The following is an 18096-nucleotide window of genomic DNA, read 5'->3' as shown; positions in this document are numbered from 1 at the left end:
CATAGGGTCGCTATGAGTCGAAAACAACTCGACGGCGCATAACAACAACAAAAACATCATGATGTTGCCTATCTGTCCAGTGGCAAAGATTTTTGTTTTCTTGACATTGAAATGTCAACCATATTGAAGGATTCAGTGTTTAACCTTCTGCAGCAAGTACTTCAAGTCCTCCTTACTTTGAGCAAGCAAGGTTGTGTCATTCACATAATAAAAGTTATTGATGAATTTTCCTCCAATCCTGATACTGTCTTCATGGAGTCCAGCTTTTTTAATAATTTTCTTAGCAAATGAATGAAATTGATTTAGAGAAAGGATGCAACCCTGACACACACCTGTCTTAATTTTAAACCATGCATTGTTCACACAGTAGCTTCTTAATCTGGGTACAGTTTTCACATGAGCACAGGTAAATGTTCTGGGATGTATATAGTATTCTAGAAATCCATTTCTTGCAAACCTTGACCATAAATTCATTTTTACTTGAGGAAATTTTTTGTTTTTTCTCTTTCATAACAATGTGGTATATATTCTAATTAGACCTGGCAACTCTTATTATCTAAAACTAGCAGAATTAATAAATGTATTATCCTTAGTGACTCCCCATTTCAATATTGTTCTCATAGGATGAGAATCTCACGTAAGCTAGATTTATTTTGTGTGCAGCCTTCATAAAAGAAGGTAGCTATATCCCTAGAACCATTCATATTATACTCTTCCACTGAAATGTTACTTATATTAATTTCACAATACATATGTCAAAATGTAAATACTAAAAGCATAGAAGAGACAAAGTTGAAGTCATTAACATTGAGCCTGGAAATAAATTTATTTATTTATTTATTTATGTATTTATGTATTTATTTATTTATTTTTGTGAGAAAAATTTATATTTAGGATTAGCCTGCTGGACTCAGCTTAGAAGATCCCAATTTTGTTGGCAACATCCAAAGCATCATAATCAGGAGCAAGTTGAACATAGGCCTTCTTCTCTCCAGCAGGCCTAATCAAAGTGTTGATTTAGCCACATCAATGTCATAGAGCTTCTTTTCATCTTGTTTAATTTGGTGCTTGTTGGCCTTGACATCCACAATGAACACAAGTGTGTTGTTATCGTCTATCTTCTTCACAGCTGACTCAGGGGTCAGGGAAATTTGATGATGGCATAGTGGTCAAGCTTGTTTCTCTTGGAGGCGCTCTTCCAGGGGTATTTGGGCTGCCTTCGGAGTCTCAGCGTCTTAGGCCTCCAGAAGGTGGGTGACGTGCAGATCTTTTTTTTTTTGGCTGTGGATGCCCTTCAGGACTGCCTTCTTGGCCTTTGATGCCTTTGCTTTGGCTTCAGTTTTGGGAGGGGCAGGAGCTTCCTTCTTAGCTTTCAGTGCCACCTTTGAAAAACATGGGAATTTATTTTTATTCCACAAATAAAGACATTATTTGTAAATTAGCTGTTTAAAAAATATTTCCTACTCTCATTGCTGTTGAATTGCCATCAGCTTGTTGCTGAACTCTCCATTGTGTATCCTAGGCTGTAAATCGTTTGAGAGGAGATTGCCCATCTTTTATCCACAGAGCTTTTATTGCATTTAAGGGGCCAGAAAGGCATAATCCTTAAGATTAAAAATGCAACTCCTTATGAACCAGACCATCAATGTTCGCTAAAGAACACTTGGGGAGCTCACATCCAGATCAAGAAATCTGACCTCATCTCAGTATATCCCCATATTGCAATATTTTTCCTTCACTAAATTTATATTAGCTAAAAATCATATATACATATGTATGTATATATGTATATATATATGTGTGTATATATGTATATGTGTATGTATGTATGTATCAGCAATGTCAGATGGATCTTGGCAGAAAGCAAAGAGTACCAAATGGATATTGTATCTGTGTTTCATTGACTATGCAAAGGCATTTGACTCTGTGGATCACAACAAATTGTGGTTGACCTTGAAGAGAATGGGAATCCCAGAACAGTTGATTGTGCTTATGAGAAACCTATACTTGGACAAGGAAGCAGTCCTCAGAATAGAGCAGGGAAACACTGCATGGTTCAAAAAACAGGAAGGGAGTGTGCCAGGGATGTGTCCTGTCATCATAATTTTTCAATCTATATGCAGAACAGATCATTCGAAAGATTGGGCTTTATGAAGATTGTGGCATCAGGATTGGAGGAAGATTCATTCGCAGCCTATGTTATGCAGATGACATAACCTTGCTGAGGAGAACCTGAAGTGCTTACTGAAGAAGGTCAAGGACTATAGTCTTCAACATGAGTTGAAGCTAACATCCAGAAAACAAAGATTCTCACCACTGGACCAATAGGCAAAATCATGATGAATGGAAAAGAGATTGAGATTGTTAACAATTACAGCTTGCTTGGCTTCTCAGTCAACACTTTTGGCACTCGCAGTCAGGAAATCAAAAGTAGAATTGCATTAAATAAATCTGCTGTCAGAGACTTTTCCAGAATACTGAGAAGCAACAATGTCAGTCTAGAGACTGTGGTGCACCCGATACAGTCCCTGGTCCTCTCAATTATTTACTATGCATCAGAGAGCTGGATAATGACAAAGGAGGATAGAAGAATTGGAGTCTTTGAATTGTGGTGCTTGAGAGGAGTCCTGAACATACCATGGACTGCCAAGAAACAAATGGGTCTGTTTTGGACAGGGTGAAACCAAGTTTCTCCTTAGAGGATAGGAATTTGAAGCTCCGTCTCACACACTTTGGGCACATGGCCAGGAGGGACAGATCCTTGGAGAAGGACATCATGCTCAGAAGGGTGGAGGGACAGCACAGGAGAGGAAGACTCCAGATGAGATGGACTGATACAGTAATTAGGGTAATGGGGGTAGGTGTATTTGAGTCAGTGAGACTGGCTCAGGACAAGGCAGGCTTGAAAGCTATTGTACATATGGTTTCTATGAGTTACAGGTGACTTCATGGCACATAACAACAACAACAACATGTATAGTCAGATAAGGAGTTTTGTTTGCTCTGCTAGTTACTGCTATAATCCTTTAAAAAAACACCTTTTCCCTACAATTAAAATTTAGCATTAATCAAGAATATTAAAAATAGATTCCTTTTGTAGATGACCTAAAAAATATGTTGAAGTGTTTTATTCTCAACTCAATTTCAAATTAGAATAAACTTTTGATAAGAATGGCAATGATAATAGTGAATAAAACATAACATGTTGGTGGATTTTTTTTAATCAATTTACTATCTATTCTCTACAGCTATTATTATCACATGAAATAAAGATAAAGTTTATTTCACCTCATTCCGTAAAAACTGCACCTTCATCAGTGTGTGTCTGCACTCAGTGGGAGTTCAGCATTGCACTATGGTGCTATAGGAAGAACTCGGGTGCAGGCATCTATAGGTTAAGTTCTTGAACTTGACCATTATTTTGTTTTCTGTAGGAAAGTCATTCAGTCTTTCTGCACTTGGCATTTCTCAGATGATAATGTAATACTACTACCTCTGCTTTCTCACAGTGCCATTGTGAGGATTAAATGAAAATGCCAAGTGTGGAAAAGCTTGAAATTTAAAAATATATTAACATATATGGGACTTTTTGTCAGTGTTGCCAACTATGATAACTGAAAGCCTAAATTATATTTTTTAATCCATATATTTTTTTAAGGAAACTACATAAAGAGATTTTGAAAAATAAAATTATTTCCTCTTGAAAATACCGGTATTAAAAAAAGAAATTCATTGCTTCATTTATCAAATATGCTAAAGAAATTTATTCTATTGGATGCATTAAAAGGTACAAAATATTAATATGTAGATTTGGGGTCATAACTTACTATCCAATATATAAATGTTATAAATAATATATCCTCTGTATATTCATCCATTTTTATAACCAAAGTTCAGCAAATATACTCAGAGGGTATAAGGCCCACAATCTATCATCTTAGTGGATTGTAGACAAGTATTATATCCTTACCTCAATAGCTTTCTCATTATTTAGGTCCCTAGACTAAAAAAGGAAGTGGTGAGAATATAAAATATTTAATAGTTTGGTTCAATCCCAGCCATTATTATTATGAATCCATAATTCATTTCAATATAGAAATAGCTCCATATATGCAACATTGGTTTCAAATGCTAAGAATCTATTTATGGATAAGGAAATTCATTCTTGTTATATGTTCATACTTGCCTTGTTGTTAAGCCCCAATATAAAATTGTCCAGAAATTTTAAGAAAACGTATTTGTGTCTGAGCAGCATATTTTCACCTTTCTGAATAGACAAAACCTATGGCCAATGTCAATCTACTCATTCTACTTTTTGCTAATATTTGCACTGACAGCACACACCCAGTTTCATTACAAGTCCTTCCGGTGCTTTAAAACAAATTAGCATTTCTTGCCCCCATTTAACTGCTGGGGCAAAGAGAGCCACAGAAAGGTTAAGTGACTTTCGCCGCAGCCCTCAACACCCATCACCAGTGGAACAGGCTTAAATTCCTTACCTCTCTAGATTTTGCTGCTTCCATGCTCATTTACATGATGCTTTTCAAAGAAACATCTTTGCTTTTACAGGATATCATCCCTAAGTAAAGCAATTCATTTTCTGTAATCACTCAATAACATTCATATGCTATAATGAAAGGAGAAAATGTAAAAATATGGTATTTGAGGAACATTTCTCTAGTTTCATTATTTGACCTTTGTCAAGTTCTTCATCACATCTTCTTATTGCCATCTGGAAATGGGGGCTGGAGACTGCTGTAATTTCTTTCTTTGCCTCAGTCTCATTGCTGAACTACCTACCTATAATGTTGCAGAGATTAAAGAACTATTCCCATCCCACTCCCTTAACCCCAAGATTATTTCCATTTTTCTAAGTATGGTCCAAACCTTAATTTTGAGATCAGATTATAGCAAGACTTTGGGGCATACTCCAGGTCATTTTCCCCACCCAACTCTTAATCTCTCTCACTAATGCTGTCATTCCACATCATTCCTGTGGGGCCTGGCAGTGCTGACTGCAGATGGGTGAACACTCTGAGCCTGGATGGAATGCAGGGAGCAAAAGGGCAGTATTCGGTGATCCAGCTCCGGCTCTGGCTGTGTTCTGTGTTGTTCCCTCCAAGCTGAGAGCTTTCTTGGCTTGCTGTCAGCACACATCTCCTGGAGGGGTGCCTTAGCTTACACTTTTGTATGATTGGCTGTTCGGTCCATAGCATCTCATCTTTTGTGTGTGTATGTGTGTAACTTGTTATCTTACTTGGCTAGTTTGCATGGAATTCTTCTCATTCCAATAAACAGTAGGACAAAGTGTATTTTCCAGGTTCACTGTATATGCTAAACCCAGTGTGGATAATGAAGTAGAGGAAGCAGATTTTTCTCATTTTGGAAGAAAGCAACTGATGGTTCTTTTGAGGATGCTGTTTCTGTGTAGATTAGGACTAACTGTGACCAGACCATCTTTGTATTGCCTCCTTCTTTTAGATTGTCCTGCTTCGCATGAAGTATCCTTTGACTTACAAAAACTCTGGTATGTACAGCGTTAAAACATTACAAAGTCCCTCCACCTTTATCCTCTGAGTCCCAGATCCAGGGTGGGGCTCTGGGTCTTGACCTTGTCACTCTTCCTGAGGACAAGAGAAGAGGAATAGATGAATCCAGCTGTGAATTCATCGTCCCAGAAAAGAGAGGCAAAAATCCCTTTTAGCACGCTGACCTCTCCAAGTCCTTCCTTCATGATGGGTAATACTTGCTGATCATTGATCTCAAAGAGAAAAAGTGAAATTGGTTCTTCTATTAAGTATCTATTAAGAAAGAAATAAAAGAGTGATTTTTTTTTCTCTTTAAAATATTTAAGCGATAATAATTAGGAAACCTAACACCAGCCAGTTTTGAGTGAATGCAAACAAGACCCCTATAGGCAGCATAGTGTATTAATGTAAAAATATGCCGAGACAACATAACTTGTCAGAGAGGATTATTTCTACTTAGTGAATCTGCATGGGCCCCTTTGCTCCACCATTCAGCATTTGACTAGAGAAGAGAGTGGGGGGGAAAGAAAAGAGAAGAGAGGGAGAGAGGAGAGAGGAGAGAGAGAGAGAGAGAGAGAGAGCATTAGTGAACAGCTACTGTGGCATTGATGTTTGAGCGCACTTCTGAACTGGCTTTTGTTGAGACTATCAGTGTAGAAAGCATGCGCTGTCCCAAATCCGCTGTTACTATGAGAAATGAGGAGCTGCTTTTAAGGTATGTTGTTGTGCCCTTTGTTTTTAATGTGTGATTTTCTAGTTACTTAGAGCTTGCTGAGATAATAATCATGCTTTGAATCAAGTAGCTTCCTTATCTTTGAAGGAACAACAACAACAAAAAAGAATCTAGAAAGAGAGAGGGGTGGGTGGGGGAAACGAAATCGAGACCAAGAGATTGGGAGAAAGGGCCAGCGAGAGAAAGGAAAGGGGCTGCTATGTGAAAGTCATTTGTACGAGTTGCCTTTGGAAAGCTTATCATGTATTTGCTTGCTACCGTTTGTGAGTGGTCGGTGGATCATTTTAAAGGCTCTGAATCTGGCTTTTGGTTTGTCTTTTCTTTTGCAATGCCTAAGCCTCTTTCATTATTATGCACTCTGCATGAAATAATCACTGAAAAAGGAGCTAAGGAGCCTCCATATTAGACTTGTGTTCCAAATACCGCTCTAATCTGGATTTAGCCTACCTAAATAGTCCTTCTGTGCCACCAGGTTTGGATCACTTTATCCTGTTTGCCAAAATGTGTACCTGTTTGAAGACCTCTGTTCATGCATGGCATCCTGTGTACTGAAAGCGAGTATTTGTTTCTTGCGTCTGTGTTACGTTTCTATCACATACCAAGAATAAGCCACCACTGACCTTTGGGGAAGCGGAGAAAGAATTATGATAGAATTGGCATCCTGCTTTGAAAAATGTAGTCTTTTGTTTATTTGCTAGCAGACATTGTAGCACTGAATACATCTTTGGGTCTGACAATGGGACGGGTTGAACAATGGAGCTGTCAAACTAGCTTAATGCATGTCTGTGGCTTTTTTTTTCTTTTTCTTTTCCTTCTCAACATCCTTTTTATCTCTTATAATCTTGTTTGTATAGAATATGCAGAATGAAGAGCTTTTAGAACTGCTTGTTTGTGGTTTTGTGCTTTTAAAAAATTTACTCTCTGCCATTCATAGAGGGGTTTGCATTTTGCAGCTATGTTGGCTGGATTAAGTTAGAGATTTATTGCTTGCCTCTCCGTTAACTACAGAAAGAGAACTTATTGATTGAGAATGCTTGTAATGCCATTATCATTCTGGAAAATACCTTGTTATCAGACATGACTCTGTGGTATTTAATACCTGGATATTTTAAATTTGCCCCTTTGGTAGACTTAAGGAATGTAGCATGGGAGAGAAGTTATTTGTACTGTTTAACTGTATTACATACTTAGTCTCTATTTCTTTTTTGACAATTCATGTAGATAAACTATATGTTAGAAAATAATTCAGTAAGTGGTAGAACTTTTGCCCTTATAATTCTGGTCAGAAACTAATAGTACGCTATTATAGTTGTTAAGTAACGAGGTCTATAATGAATATATTGGATTTTGAGTTCTTATGTTCCTTAAAAAATTTATTTTTGTCCAAGAAAAACAATATTGCTCACATTGCAAGAAAAACAAAACACCCACAAACAAACCCCAAAACAACAACAACCAAAAAAATGGTAAAATAAGCATTGATCTTTAAGGTGAAACCAGGATTTCTGAGAGATTTCAGAAAGAAGAAATGGGAAAAAATCTCTTTCAAACTTCTGAAATATTGAAACTATCTTTACCTCTCTATATAAATAGAACTGGTTCTATAACATGAAGTGATAATTTATTTTTCTGAAAATTATTTTAGTAAGATATTAGCAAATATTAGCTAAAATTTTTGTGTTTTGCTTAACTAGCTATTGTGGCAGAGACTTAGAAAATGATAACAAATGTACTGCAAAAGGTTAATAACTAATTTTAAAGACAGATATAAATTCGTTTAAAAGGTCATTTAAAAAAATTAATTATAAATCTTTCCACCCAGATTTTATATTAGTTCAATCTGGTAATGATCTGGGTAGTAAGGAACCAGAAATACTAGTTATTAAAACCTAATTATGAAAAAAATTAAAAAACCTCTAATTATGAGACAGTGACTATGTAAGAGTCATACATGTTAGAAACATCATTGTTAACTTTAAATGGAGATTCAAGTGTTTTAAATGTTTTGAGTTTTTTGAAATAAAGGTTGCAGAGTCAATGGTAAATGTCATTGCTTTCTCAAGTGTAGATTTTTCTACTGACAATGGAATAATTTGGGTGGACCCAAAACATATCTGCAATGTAGATAATATTTTTTAAGTTGTCTATTGTGAACAGAGTGGACGGTAAATGTATAGTAATTATATTATCCTACTTCTGGGGAATCTGAACTTCTTACTCCTTTGGGTATGTCAATAATTGCTTTTAAGATGGGCTCATAAAAGGTAAAGTATGAAGCCTCCTATCTGAAGCTGGCCTACTGTCACCAGCACACTCCAGATTGTGCTTTCAAGGGAAATGATTATTTTTATAAAAGGTTGCATATAATATTTTGTGGATTAGCAGAAAGGAAGTGTATATTCTTCATCAGAAGTAATCATCCCTGCTCCATAGCTGCTCATAAGTAACATGCTTAAATGAAGAAATAACTTTGAAACCACCATGTTGAATTTGGGTAAATTACTGATTCTTTACCTGTGATCTATTTACTTTGAGTCTTGAATGATGAGGTAGGTCCAGGAACAAGAGGAATGCCCTCTCACTTTGCTCTTTTGTTGTTGGAGCCATTACCAGCCTTCAGAATCCAGAGCCCACCCCCTGACCCAAGCCACTGTTCACCATACAGATAGATACTATTTCCTTTAACCCAATAGGGAATGTGGGAGGTTGCCTTAAATTGGGAAACTTGTCCCCAGCTATTTCACCACAAGTAACAAGCTCTGTAATCTAGATCCTGCCATAAGTCTCTATGTGATGGTTCTTCTCGACAATGACCAAAAAAAATGTCAAAACAAATTTTCATTCTATGCCCAGACCTGGGGTGGGTGTGGGGGACGGTAAGGAATGTCAGGAGATTCAAACTAGAAGAGTGGCTTCTTTCAATAGAAAATAGACTGTACCCCGAGTCTCCTTATGCATAAGCCTTGGAAATAGTCACAGAGAAGTGCTCAGCCAACCATACTGAGATCTCTAACCCCAGTGTATTAGCATGCCTGTATTTATGAAAAGAAAACCTACCAGTTTTCTTGTTTTAAGGTATGAGAGTACGCAATTGCAAAATATCTCTCTGGGGGCTGAAAAAAAACAAAGGAGAACATTTGATTAATATTCATATATAGAACTTTATAGCTAGTACAGATTGTACTTGAAGATCTAGGAAGTCATTCAAAGAGTGAATCAATACTAATTATTGTAATCAGGGGGGTTAATTAGGTGAGAATGCAGCTGATGGAAAGTTCATTGCTCACATCCCTAGGAACACCTACGTAGTTGAAGAGAAAGGTAGAAATGCAAAAGAAAGAAGAGTGTTATGTGGACTGCTCACGTATTTAAGGTGTCAGAATTTCTGGTAGGAAAACATACCTTGATTTTGTATAATGAGGGTAGGGTAGGGAATTGGGTTTATCTGACTTCATTTCTTGTGTAGAGATTTCTGTAAAAGTGATTACCAGAAAGCAGTCTGCTTGGCAGCGTCTCCCGCTCCAAAGCATCTATCTGTACCTCTCGAACACTGAAGAATACCAGCCACACTGATACAGTAGTGCCATGCATCACTTTTGTTAACCTCTTCTGAATTTTTTTTCCCCCTACAGATTAGAAATAATATAATCCTGCAGGGAGTGGTTCTGCCATGTCTTGGGGAAGGGGTGTTTCTCCCTTTTTATAAAACTGTTGTTTCGTTATTTGTTGTTAGACTTAGGGATCTTTCTCAACTAAACTTGACCTTTCCTCCCTAACTGCCCCTCCCCCCCAGGAAAAACTAGGCAGTGGTTTGGAAGGATCCAGATTCAAGAAATTTTACTTAGGCATTGGGAAGAGAGTGTCAGAGGGAAAAAAAACATCTGAGAAACGTTTAACATTGTCTTCTGTTAAGAGTTGAAGTATTTTAGAACACAAACGTCATTCTGATCACATGACTGTTATCTACAGAAATCAGGTTAACATGGAAGCTAGACATAAATGCTGAGAGATAAAGAGAGAGAGAAGTGTGTTCAGACCAACCCCCACACCTCAGCCCAACTCTGAAAAGCTAGTGGTTAACATGGATTTGAGATGAGGAAAACTTTGACCCCTAAACACCCTTCTGCTTCATGTAATATCATTAAGGATTATCACGTACAGATATGTTTATCCTGTCCATAGCTTTCCTCCAACTATGTGACCGATTCTGGCACATATTCTTGCATGTCAAGACCATCAAAGTTAACAGGAAATGGCATCTGTGGAGAGATGACACCAGCCCAGAACGACATGTATTACCAGGGCAGCGTGAGCTGCTGCTGCCTCAGCCCATTCTAATTTGTCCCGTCCGTGATTGGCTGCTTAGGACTGTGATGAATCACAAGAGTTGATGAAGCAGGACTTGGCAACATGTCCTCAGAGAAAAAGGAAAAAAAAAATACATAAAACCCAAAACTGGAATATTCCTGGGAAATGGTCCAATTCCACAAACTTAGCTGTCATGGCAAAGAAGTGCTTAAGGTTTGAAATTATAATGCTGGTCCACCTGCAGTATCAGTGTTTTTAAAAAAACAAAAAATCTTTTTTTGAGAAAGGTTGCAATCTTAATCAGTAAAAACTGAATAGAAACTTAGTGATATTACTTCTAGGCAGTCTGTGAACTTGACTAGGTACAGTTGTGACTTTGTGTAAAAATTGGTGAGATGCTTCAGACTCTCCTGTAAGGCTGTCCATCTTAGCACTAGGGGCCCTGAAATGCTATAATAATAATACCCTTAAGAGTGCGTTCTTCTGAGTATCTAGACCTGGAACCTCAGCTTTCCTTTCAGGTCTGAGAGATGACTCTGGAGCTCCCTGAAGCACCACCTCATGGGGCATGCATTCCTGATATCAGTAGTTAGGACTCGTTTTGTATTTCTCTTTGAAAATTGGCTTGACTGTAAAAGGGCAGAGACCTTGTTCCAAGTTCAACAATGCTCATGCCTGCTTTCCATAACTGATATCCTTACTTTCCCCTCTGGATTAGGCAGATGAGTTTCAAAGTAGAAGAAATCAGGAAAAAACGTAATGCTTTCAAAACAGCAGTATAACGGTCTTTCTCATTTCCTCCCCACACCTATCAGCTCTAAGTTTAAACAAAAGAAGAAAGAGTTATGATTAAAAATAAGGAATACCACTGGAATTCATTCGCAATCTACTCTCTTGTTGGCACTGCATGCGTACACAAAGGCCTCTGCTGTCAAGTGGATTCCAATTTCTAGTAGCCCAGATAATAGCACAGATGGTTGCTTAGTGAGTAAGGAGTTGTACTACCAAGCCAGAGAAGCAGTTCAAATCCACCAGCTGCTCCCTGAGAGAAAGATGGGCAATATCCTCTAGTGTGATTTATAGCCTCTGAAGACCTACTGGAGGGTCAACTGTGAGTTGGTTCTCCCTTAATAACAATGAGGGTCTTTGTAGCACAGTACAGAACAGCCCAGTAAGGTTTCCAAGGCTGTAAGTCTTTATGGAAGCCTATTGCTCTATCTTTCCCATGTATTGACTGGTAGATTTGAGGCACCAGTCTATTGGTTAACACCCTAATACTTAATCCACTGTGCCACTAGAGCTCCTTCAGTAACACACCCAGCTCTTTTCTTTTTATCTCGTGTCATTTAGTTGTCACAGATACCCAAGAGTTAATGGGAATTTTTTTTCTTCTTAAAGATTTAAGAAAAACTACCCCTGAGACTGAAAGGTAACAGTATCATAAACAGAGCTCATGGATAGTAGAGATTTTAACTCAGGATCATTAACTCAGCCCAAACTCCTTTTGTGGTCAACTTGAAAGTATCACTGTTTATTATTTGACATTTTGAAGTCATTCTTCCTCCAGCTGATTGTGCTGGTTAATGCTGACATTGATTTGTATTTGCCTCTGACTTTTACCCCGATGAGGTTGCACAATTCAGTGAGGAATCGTCACCCTGTGACTGAAAGTCACTGATCACTGTTTGTTGTTTCAGCCCTTCCTGAATTACTCTTCTTTCACCCCTGCTCACCACCCACTGCCAGTTTTGGGTAGAGTGGAACTGAGGAGATAGAAAACAGTATTAAAGAAGAAAGCATCAAGGGAATAAGAAAAAAAAAAACCCAGCAGTTTTGCTAACAATTCTATAAACTCACTTTCTAGTTGATGATGAGCTCTTTAAATTAAAACATCTTGTGCTTCATTTCTGGAGTGTTATGTGTCACTCTGTTAAGTGTTACATGGTACATGACCTGTTGCACGGCTAAACAAAAACATCAGTTGTTCAAGTCCACCAGCTGCCCTGCGGGAGAAAGATGAGCAGTCTCCTCCCATTTACATTTGTAGTCTGGGAAATGAAAGGTCACTATGAATTGAAGTTGAGTAGATGACAGTGGGTTTCGTTTGTGGATTTACCTTTGTGGTAAAGTGGGTAAGTGTTTGCTAACTTAAAAATTGATGATTACAACCTCCAAGCCACTCCAACGAAGTGCTTCTGTACAAATTTCAGCTTTGGAAACCCTGTGGGGAAGTCCTATTCTGTCCTACAGGGTCACTTAGAGTTAGAATAAACTTAACAGTGACAAGGTATATATGCCACATTTCCTACACTTCAACATGGGTGATGGAAAGAAGATGTTAGATAAATTATAGAGAATTTTAAAACATTATTAAATTAGAATATGGATTTTTATAGGTACATGATGCCAAAATGTCACACCATTATAATCAAGCAAACAACAAATATTTATATTAGCACAGTTTTAGACTAAAAGGATATGATACTCATGAAACCAAGAGAAAAAGTGGTTAAGCAGGCAAAAAGTGGTGTGATGCAGAGAAAGAGGACTGGGCCTGGAAGGATGAGCAGGGTAGAGATGAGTGAATACAGTGAAGGATGTCATTAGAAAACCTGATCTGATACTTATTAGTAAAATGATACAAAATCCTTGACTTGATCACCCTTCTTAAGACCACAACATCACTCTTCTCTCCTCTTATCTCTCTAGCCTCTATGTTGTTTGTTGTTGTGTCCTCAATTCAGAATTGACTCACAGCTGACCCTCCAGCAGGTTTGCAGAGGCAGTAAACTTCATGGAAGGAGATTTCCCATCCTTCTTCCTTGGCCCAGCTGGTGGACTCAAATTCTGTGCTTTGGGGATTGCAGCATAGCTTCTGACCACCAGGCTACCAGAACTCCCTATGAAATAGAGAAAATGTAGCTATGCTCATTAAGAGAAATTGAGACACTCAATGAGTAGAAAGCTATACCACTTATTCTATAAGGATTTTAAGTAGTCTTTTTAAGATAGTTTCCCCCCCTAATGGACTCCATAGGAATTATAATCAAAACAAATTTAAATACAGAGTCATTTGGGATTTTTAAAACCTCTACCTGAAGCTAAAAATGGCTAGAGAGCTGAACCATTTTATAGGGAAAAAATAATATTCCTGTTCTCAAAAACCTTCATGTATTTTCAACCTATGAGTCATTTTAATAGCTTGGTTATGTAATTGCTGTGATAATAATTAGGTTAACACATTGTACCTCTTGTCTGAGGATCATGGTGGCTTTGATTTTTCAGTCATTCATCCCTATTAGGAAGTCATGGTCAAGCATTTGACTGATGAATTGACAAAGTCAGCGACTCCCTCCCAGTGTCAACACACTCTTGACAGAATGAGATGCAGAGTCCAACAGGTTTGGGGTCTTCAGTCTGATAATCTTTCCACTCAGTTTGAAAGTATCATTTGCCTTTCAGCATCAAATCTACATGCCCTGTATCAGATGTCTTCTGTTCTGAGCAACCAAAAGCTCTTTGGTGGGAATAATTTCTTATTGTGAGTGGAGCAGATCTTGGTGCTTGGTTTTACAGAAACCTAAGCCTTAGGGCTCTTAATCCTCACATTTGTTTAAAATGTATTTGCTCAGGAAAAAAAAATAAATAAGGAGAGATAATCAGGCTAATGAGACTGTAAGGCCTCCAGAGATTATCTCTGAAATCAAGGTTTTTTATTTTCACCAAGATTTGGTGCCAGACAGGCCCACTTTAAGACTTAAGGATTCAACTTCTCTTCCTTTCCCTCCACCTGTTGCTGTTCTCTCTGGGACCAAATGTTATGCCTACTACTGTGTCTTCCAGCTGTTACTGCTCAGCTGTTGTCTTTTGTCAAGCAATAATTTCTCCTTTTTTATTTAACAACACTTGACAGTAAGAGAAGAACTTCTGGTCCACTGGGGAAACAACATGCTGGGTGTGGGGGGAAGGGGTGTCTAATAGGGTCAGATTGTAGGGAACTAAAAACCTCCTGCTGAGAGGTTTTGTGCCTCCCGCCAGGCTGGCACCAGATAAGGGTTACCTGGTGTAGTCTGACAAATCTCGGCATCTTCAAGAGGGCACTGGAACATTCCTTCAAAGGTTCTGCCAGACTTGCTTCCATGTGCTAGACAGACAGGTCTTTTTCTTCTCCCTGCCTTTGTCTATTTTCTCCTTCCAAATTTGCCCATCCTATTGACTCACTCAATGGTATGCAATCTTACACCCTCCCCCTCCTTTTGATGATGTCTCCAAAAGAATCCCACCACCCTCCAGAGAGACATCTGTTCCTAGTTCAGAAATCCACCTTGATCAAGGCCAGTCAAACGATTTGTCTCGCAGATAAACAACTACTACTCTCTTCACGTTTGTGATTTCCTACCTCCACAGACATACAGCCAGACATAGAACCGTAGAGGGAAGCTGAACTTGTCTGGCTTCCAGTTGAGGGGGAAAAGGGGGAAAAGGAGAAAGAAGGAGAAGGTAACGACCATATAATGCAGAAAGGAAAAGACATGTTAGAGAGGGAAGTGATAAGATGTTTGGGTTCCAGGTCTGAGAGATCTGCAGTATTAATATTTCATCCCCTGGGAATGGAAGTTTCGGAACACGTTAGAGGTGCATCTCATTTCAGAGTGCTGAGGTATGTACACAGAGAACCTTCTTCAGCTGGGGAGCCTCTTCAGAAGGGAGACAAATTCACAATTATGACTTTTTACTCTATTAAAAACAGGTTCGGAAAAAACACCAGATTTCACAAAGCCAGTAAAAGCTGTTTCCAGGGAAAAGTGACTATTTAAAATCTCCTTTAAAATGCAAAATACAAATATACCTGGCATTTATTTGTCATTTAATTTTTCAGAATTGTTTTAGGAATATGCTAAAGTTACCATCCCAGAAGGTTTCAAAATGGAAGATCATTTTATGCTTATGATTGGTGATATATTTACATTTGGAGTGGTTCCTTTATGGACCTTAGCAAAGTTGTATTTACAATGTATTGCTTAAGGATCTGTCTAGGTTGCGTTGTGTTTTGGTTTTGTTTTGAGTTTGGTTTTGGGGTTTTTTGTAATATATATAAAAACTACTATTTGTCTTTACAAGTTGCTAATGAAACTGGATTAAGCCAAGAATAAGCACATGGTTACAAAGTCAGATATTCTCCCAGGTACTTAAAATTCATGTGGATTTCAGATTTATTGGCCGGAAATGATGAGAAATCCCCTCCCAGGGCCTATATTTCTTGCTCCAAATAGCTCTGAGCACATTGGGGTGGGTTTTCTTGGTGTTTTTATTTTTTAACCAAAACAGCTATGTTAATAAAATTTGAATTTGAAAATGTGACAAGGGAAAGATGTTTTGGATGCTGGTGTGTAATGATGAGCCAAAGGGGGTGGGGGAGAAATCCTTCTGTGAAGGTGGATTTTTTAGTAGACTCAACAGTACATTTTTGCTCTCTAGTTGCTTTGCTTTTAAGGAAATGGGAAATTTGTGGAACATGTGTAGAAAAATTGATTGATTGTGAACTTTAGCACACCCAAATTGATACATGTGTGCATAAATGTTGAAAGATCGACAGTTAGGGTACAATATTCTGGTTCACTGACAGGAAAAGGATCCTTCCAAATCAGGCAGGGAGTAGTCAATGGACAAGTGCATTTATTAGGACCCTACTTCCCTGGAGAAGGTTGTTTTATTAATGCTAATTATAATTCACTGCTCACACAATAACAATTGGACAAAACTCAGTATGAGACGAGGGATGAGGTGGAAAGTGGGTAGCTGAAGCAGCCCAGTGCACTCTCTTGCCTTGGAAGGCCTCTATAAAATGAGGTCATTCAGAAACTTTCCCTTGAAGTGTTTCCAATTCTTGAATTGCCTTTTGTTTGGAAAATGAATAGCAAGTTGATTTAAAAAGGAGACAATTACAGAAGGTGGGGGAAGGGGTTAGGGACAAGTTTAAGGTTTTTCTACAATGGACCTAAGACTCTGAGGAAACTTCATTGTTTCCAGCACCTCCATCCCCCGTAATGTCAGCATGCAGTGGTGTTACCCACCAGGTCATGCCCATGAGAGCGGCCTGTTGCTGTCCTCATTCCCTTTCACTGCTGTTGATAAGATCCTTGGCTATAAAATAGCTCCATTGAACCCAAGTGTTCAACAGAGGCCCAGTGGAGCTGTCTGCCAAATAATTCCAACTGCCAAAACATGATACCTGATGGCTCATTACTGCATGAAAATTAAAAAAGGGACCCCATCGAGTTGTTTAATTTTTTTTTTCTCCTTCAATGAAATGAGAAATTCATTCTTTTTATCGGGTTGTATTTGCTTGGGTATTTTTTGTTTTGCTTCTCAGTTCAAGACATTTTCACATTTATATTTTTATAATGTCTATTGCATTGATCTGTAATTACAGGAACAGGATTGATATTAGAAATGAAAACAACAACCAAGGGAAGACTGGGATGTGTGTGTGTGTGTGTGTGTGTGTGTGTGTGTGTGTGTGTGTGTTTCCCCACTGGCACTAACTTCATGTGTGTACGCAATCACTATTTTATGTATTTGACAGCCAAATGATTTAAACTCAGCCACCTTTCATATGACACCATCACTCTATGAGCTTAGCTGAGTTCTTACCAGAGTATCCTATGTAGACTTTTCTTTTATATGTGACTCTGATTTTGCTGCTAACTTTAAATGGCAAAAACAAATGTGCTTTGAAAACTATGTTACACTTTAGTTGTTAAATAAGGCAATAACCTATGCACTTGTAATTCTTTCTCTATGACCTACTTACATACTACTTCACCCTCCTTATAGTATGATTAAAAGCTGCTTTGAATCCACTATTGCCTCAAGGGATTTGAGGCTAGAATTTAACAAACTGCTGAGAAGGCTTAAGTCAGTAAGAGGGCTTCCCTACAGCTTCTTCCAACTAATTCACATGCAATTAAAGAGAAAATAAATATTTCAGGAGTGTACATGTTAATGAAGCATTTTGTACCTTAAAGAATGCAGACATACATGGAGCTTTATTCCACAGCTTGTGTGAAAATATTTTCTTTTATTAATTCAGTTGTTTTGCTTTTGTTGTAGAGGTTGGCTTTGTCTCTTCTAAAAAAATTGCTTTATGTAGTCAGTTTATTATATATTAGGGACTTTCTGAAATGATATATGGAAAACCAAAGACTATCAAGGATTAACTTCATTTATCCAGTCAATTATTTTATCAAGATTATTGAAAGACCACCACCATCAACAACAAAATCTTATCATTATGTAGGCATCCAGCAGTAGTTGGGGGGTGGGGTGATTATAAGTACCTTAGTATTATTAGGAGTTGTCTAAGTATTAGGGGTATAAGAATTCAGAAAAGAAGGTTGCATAGTGGAGTGGACTTGGTGGGAAGGATTGTACAACAATGAAAGAATTTTTCTTTTACTTTTCAAAGAGAAGAATGAATTGGAGGGGAGGGGTGGGCAGGGAGAAAAGTGCAACAATGAATGAATG

The 18096-nt window shown here is 38.0% G+C and overlaps 1 protein-coding gene across 2 annotated transcripts in view; it reads left to right on the top strand.

Moving 5' to 3' along the window:
* The first annotated feature begins 6136 nt into the window (after positions 1 to 6136).
* The window catches only part of CELF2 (CUGBP, Elav-like family member 2), a 474025-nt gene continuing 462065 nt past the window's right edge, over positions 6137 to 18096 (top strand). For both annotated transcript variants that reach the window (XM_006891845.1, XM_006891846.1), the window contains exon 1: positions 6137 to 6243. In XM_006891845.1, coding sequence (XP_006891907.1) covers positions 6137 to 6243 — 107 coding nt within the window. The remainder of the gene's footprint in view (positions 6244 to 18096) is intronic.

The sequence above is a fragment of the Elephantulus edwardii genome, unplaced genomic scaffold (genome assembly GCF_000299155.1).
Source record: "Elephantulus edwardii isolate Elephantulus edwardi_28Jun2011 unplaced genomic scaffold, EleEdw1.0 scaffold00105, whole genome shotgun sequence".
NCBI classification, from domain to species: Eukaryota; Metazoa; Chordata; class Mammalia; order Macroscelidea; family Macroscelididae; genus Elephantulus; species Elephantulus edwardii.
Note: the sequence above shows the minus strand (reverse complement) of the source record. Positions and strands in the feature narration are given on the sequence as shown.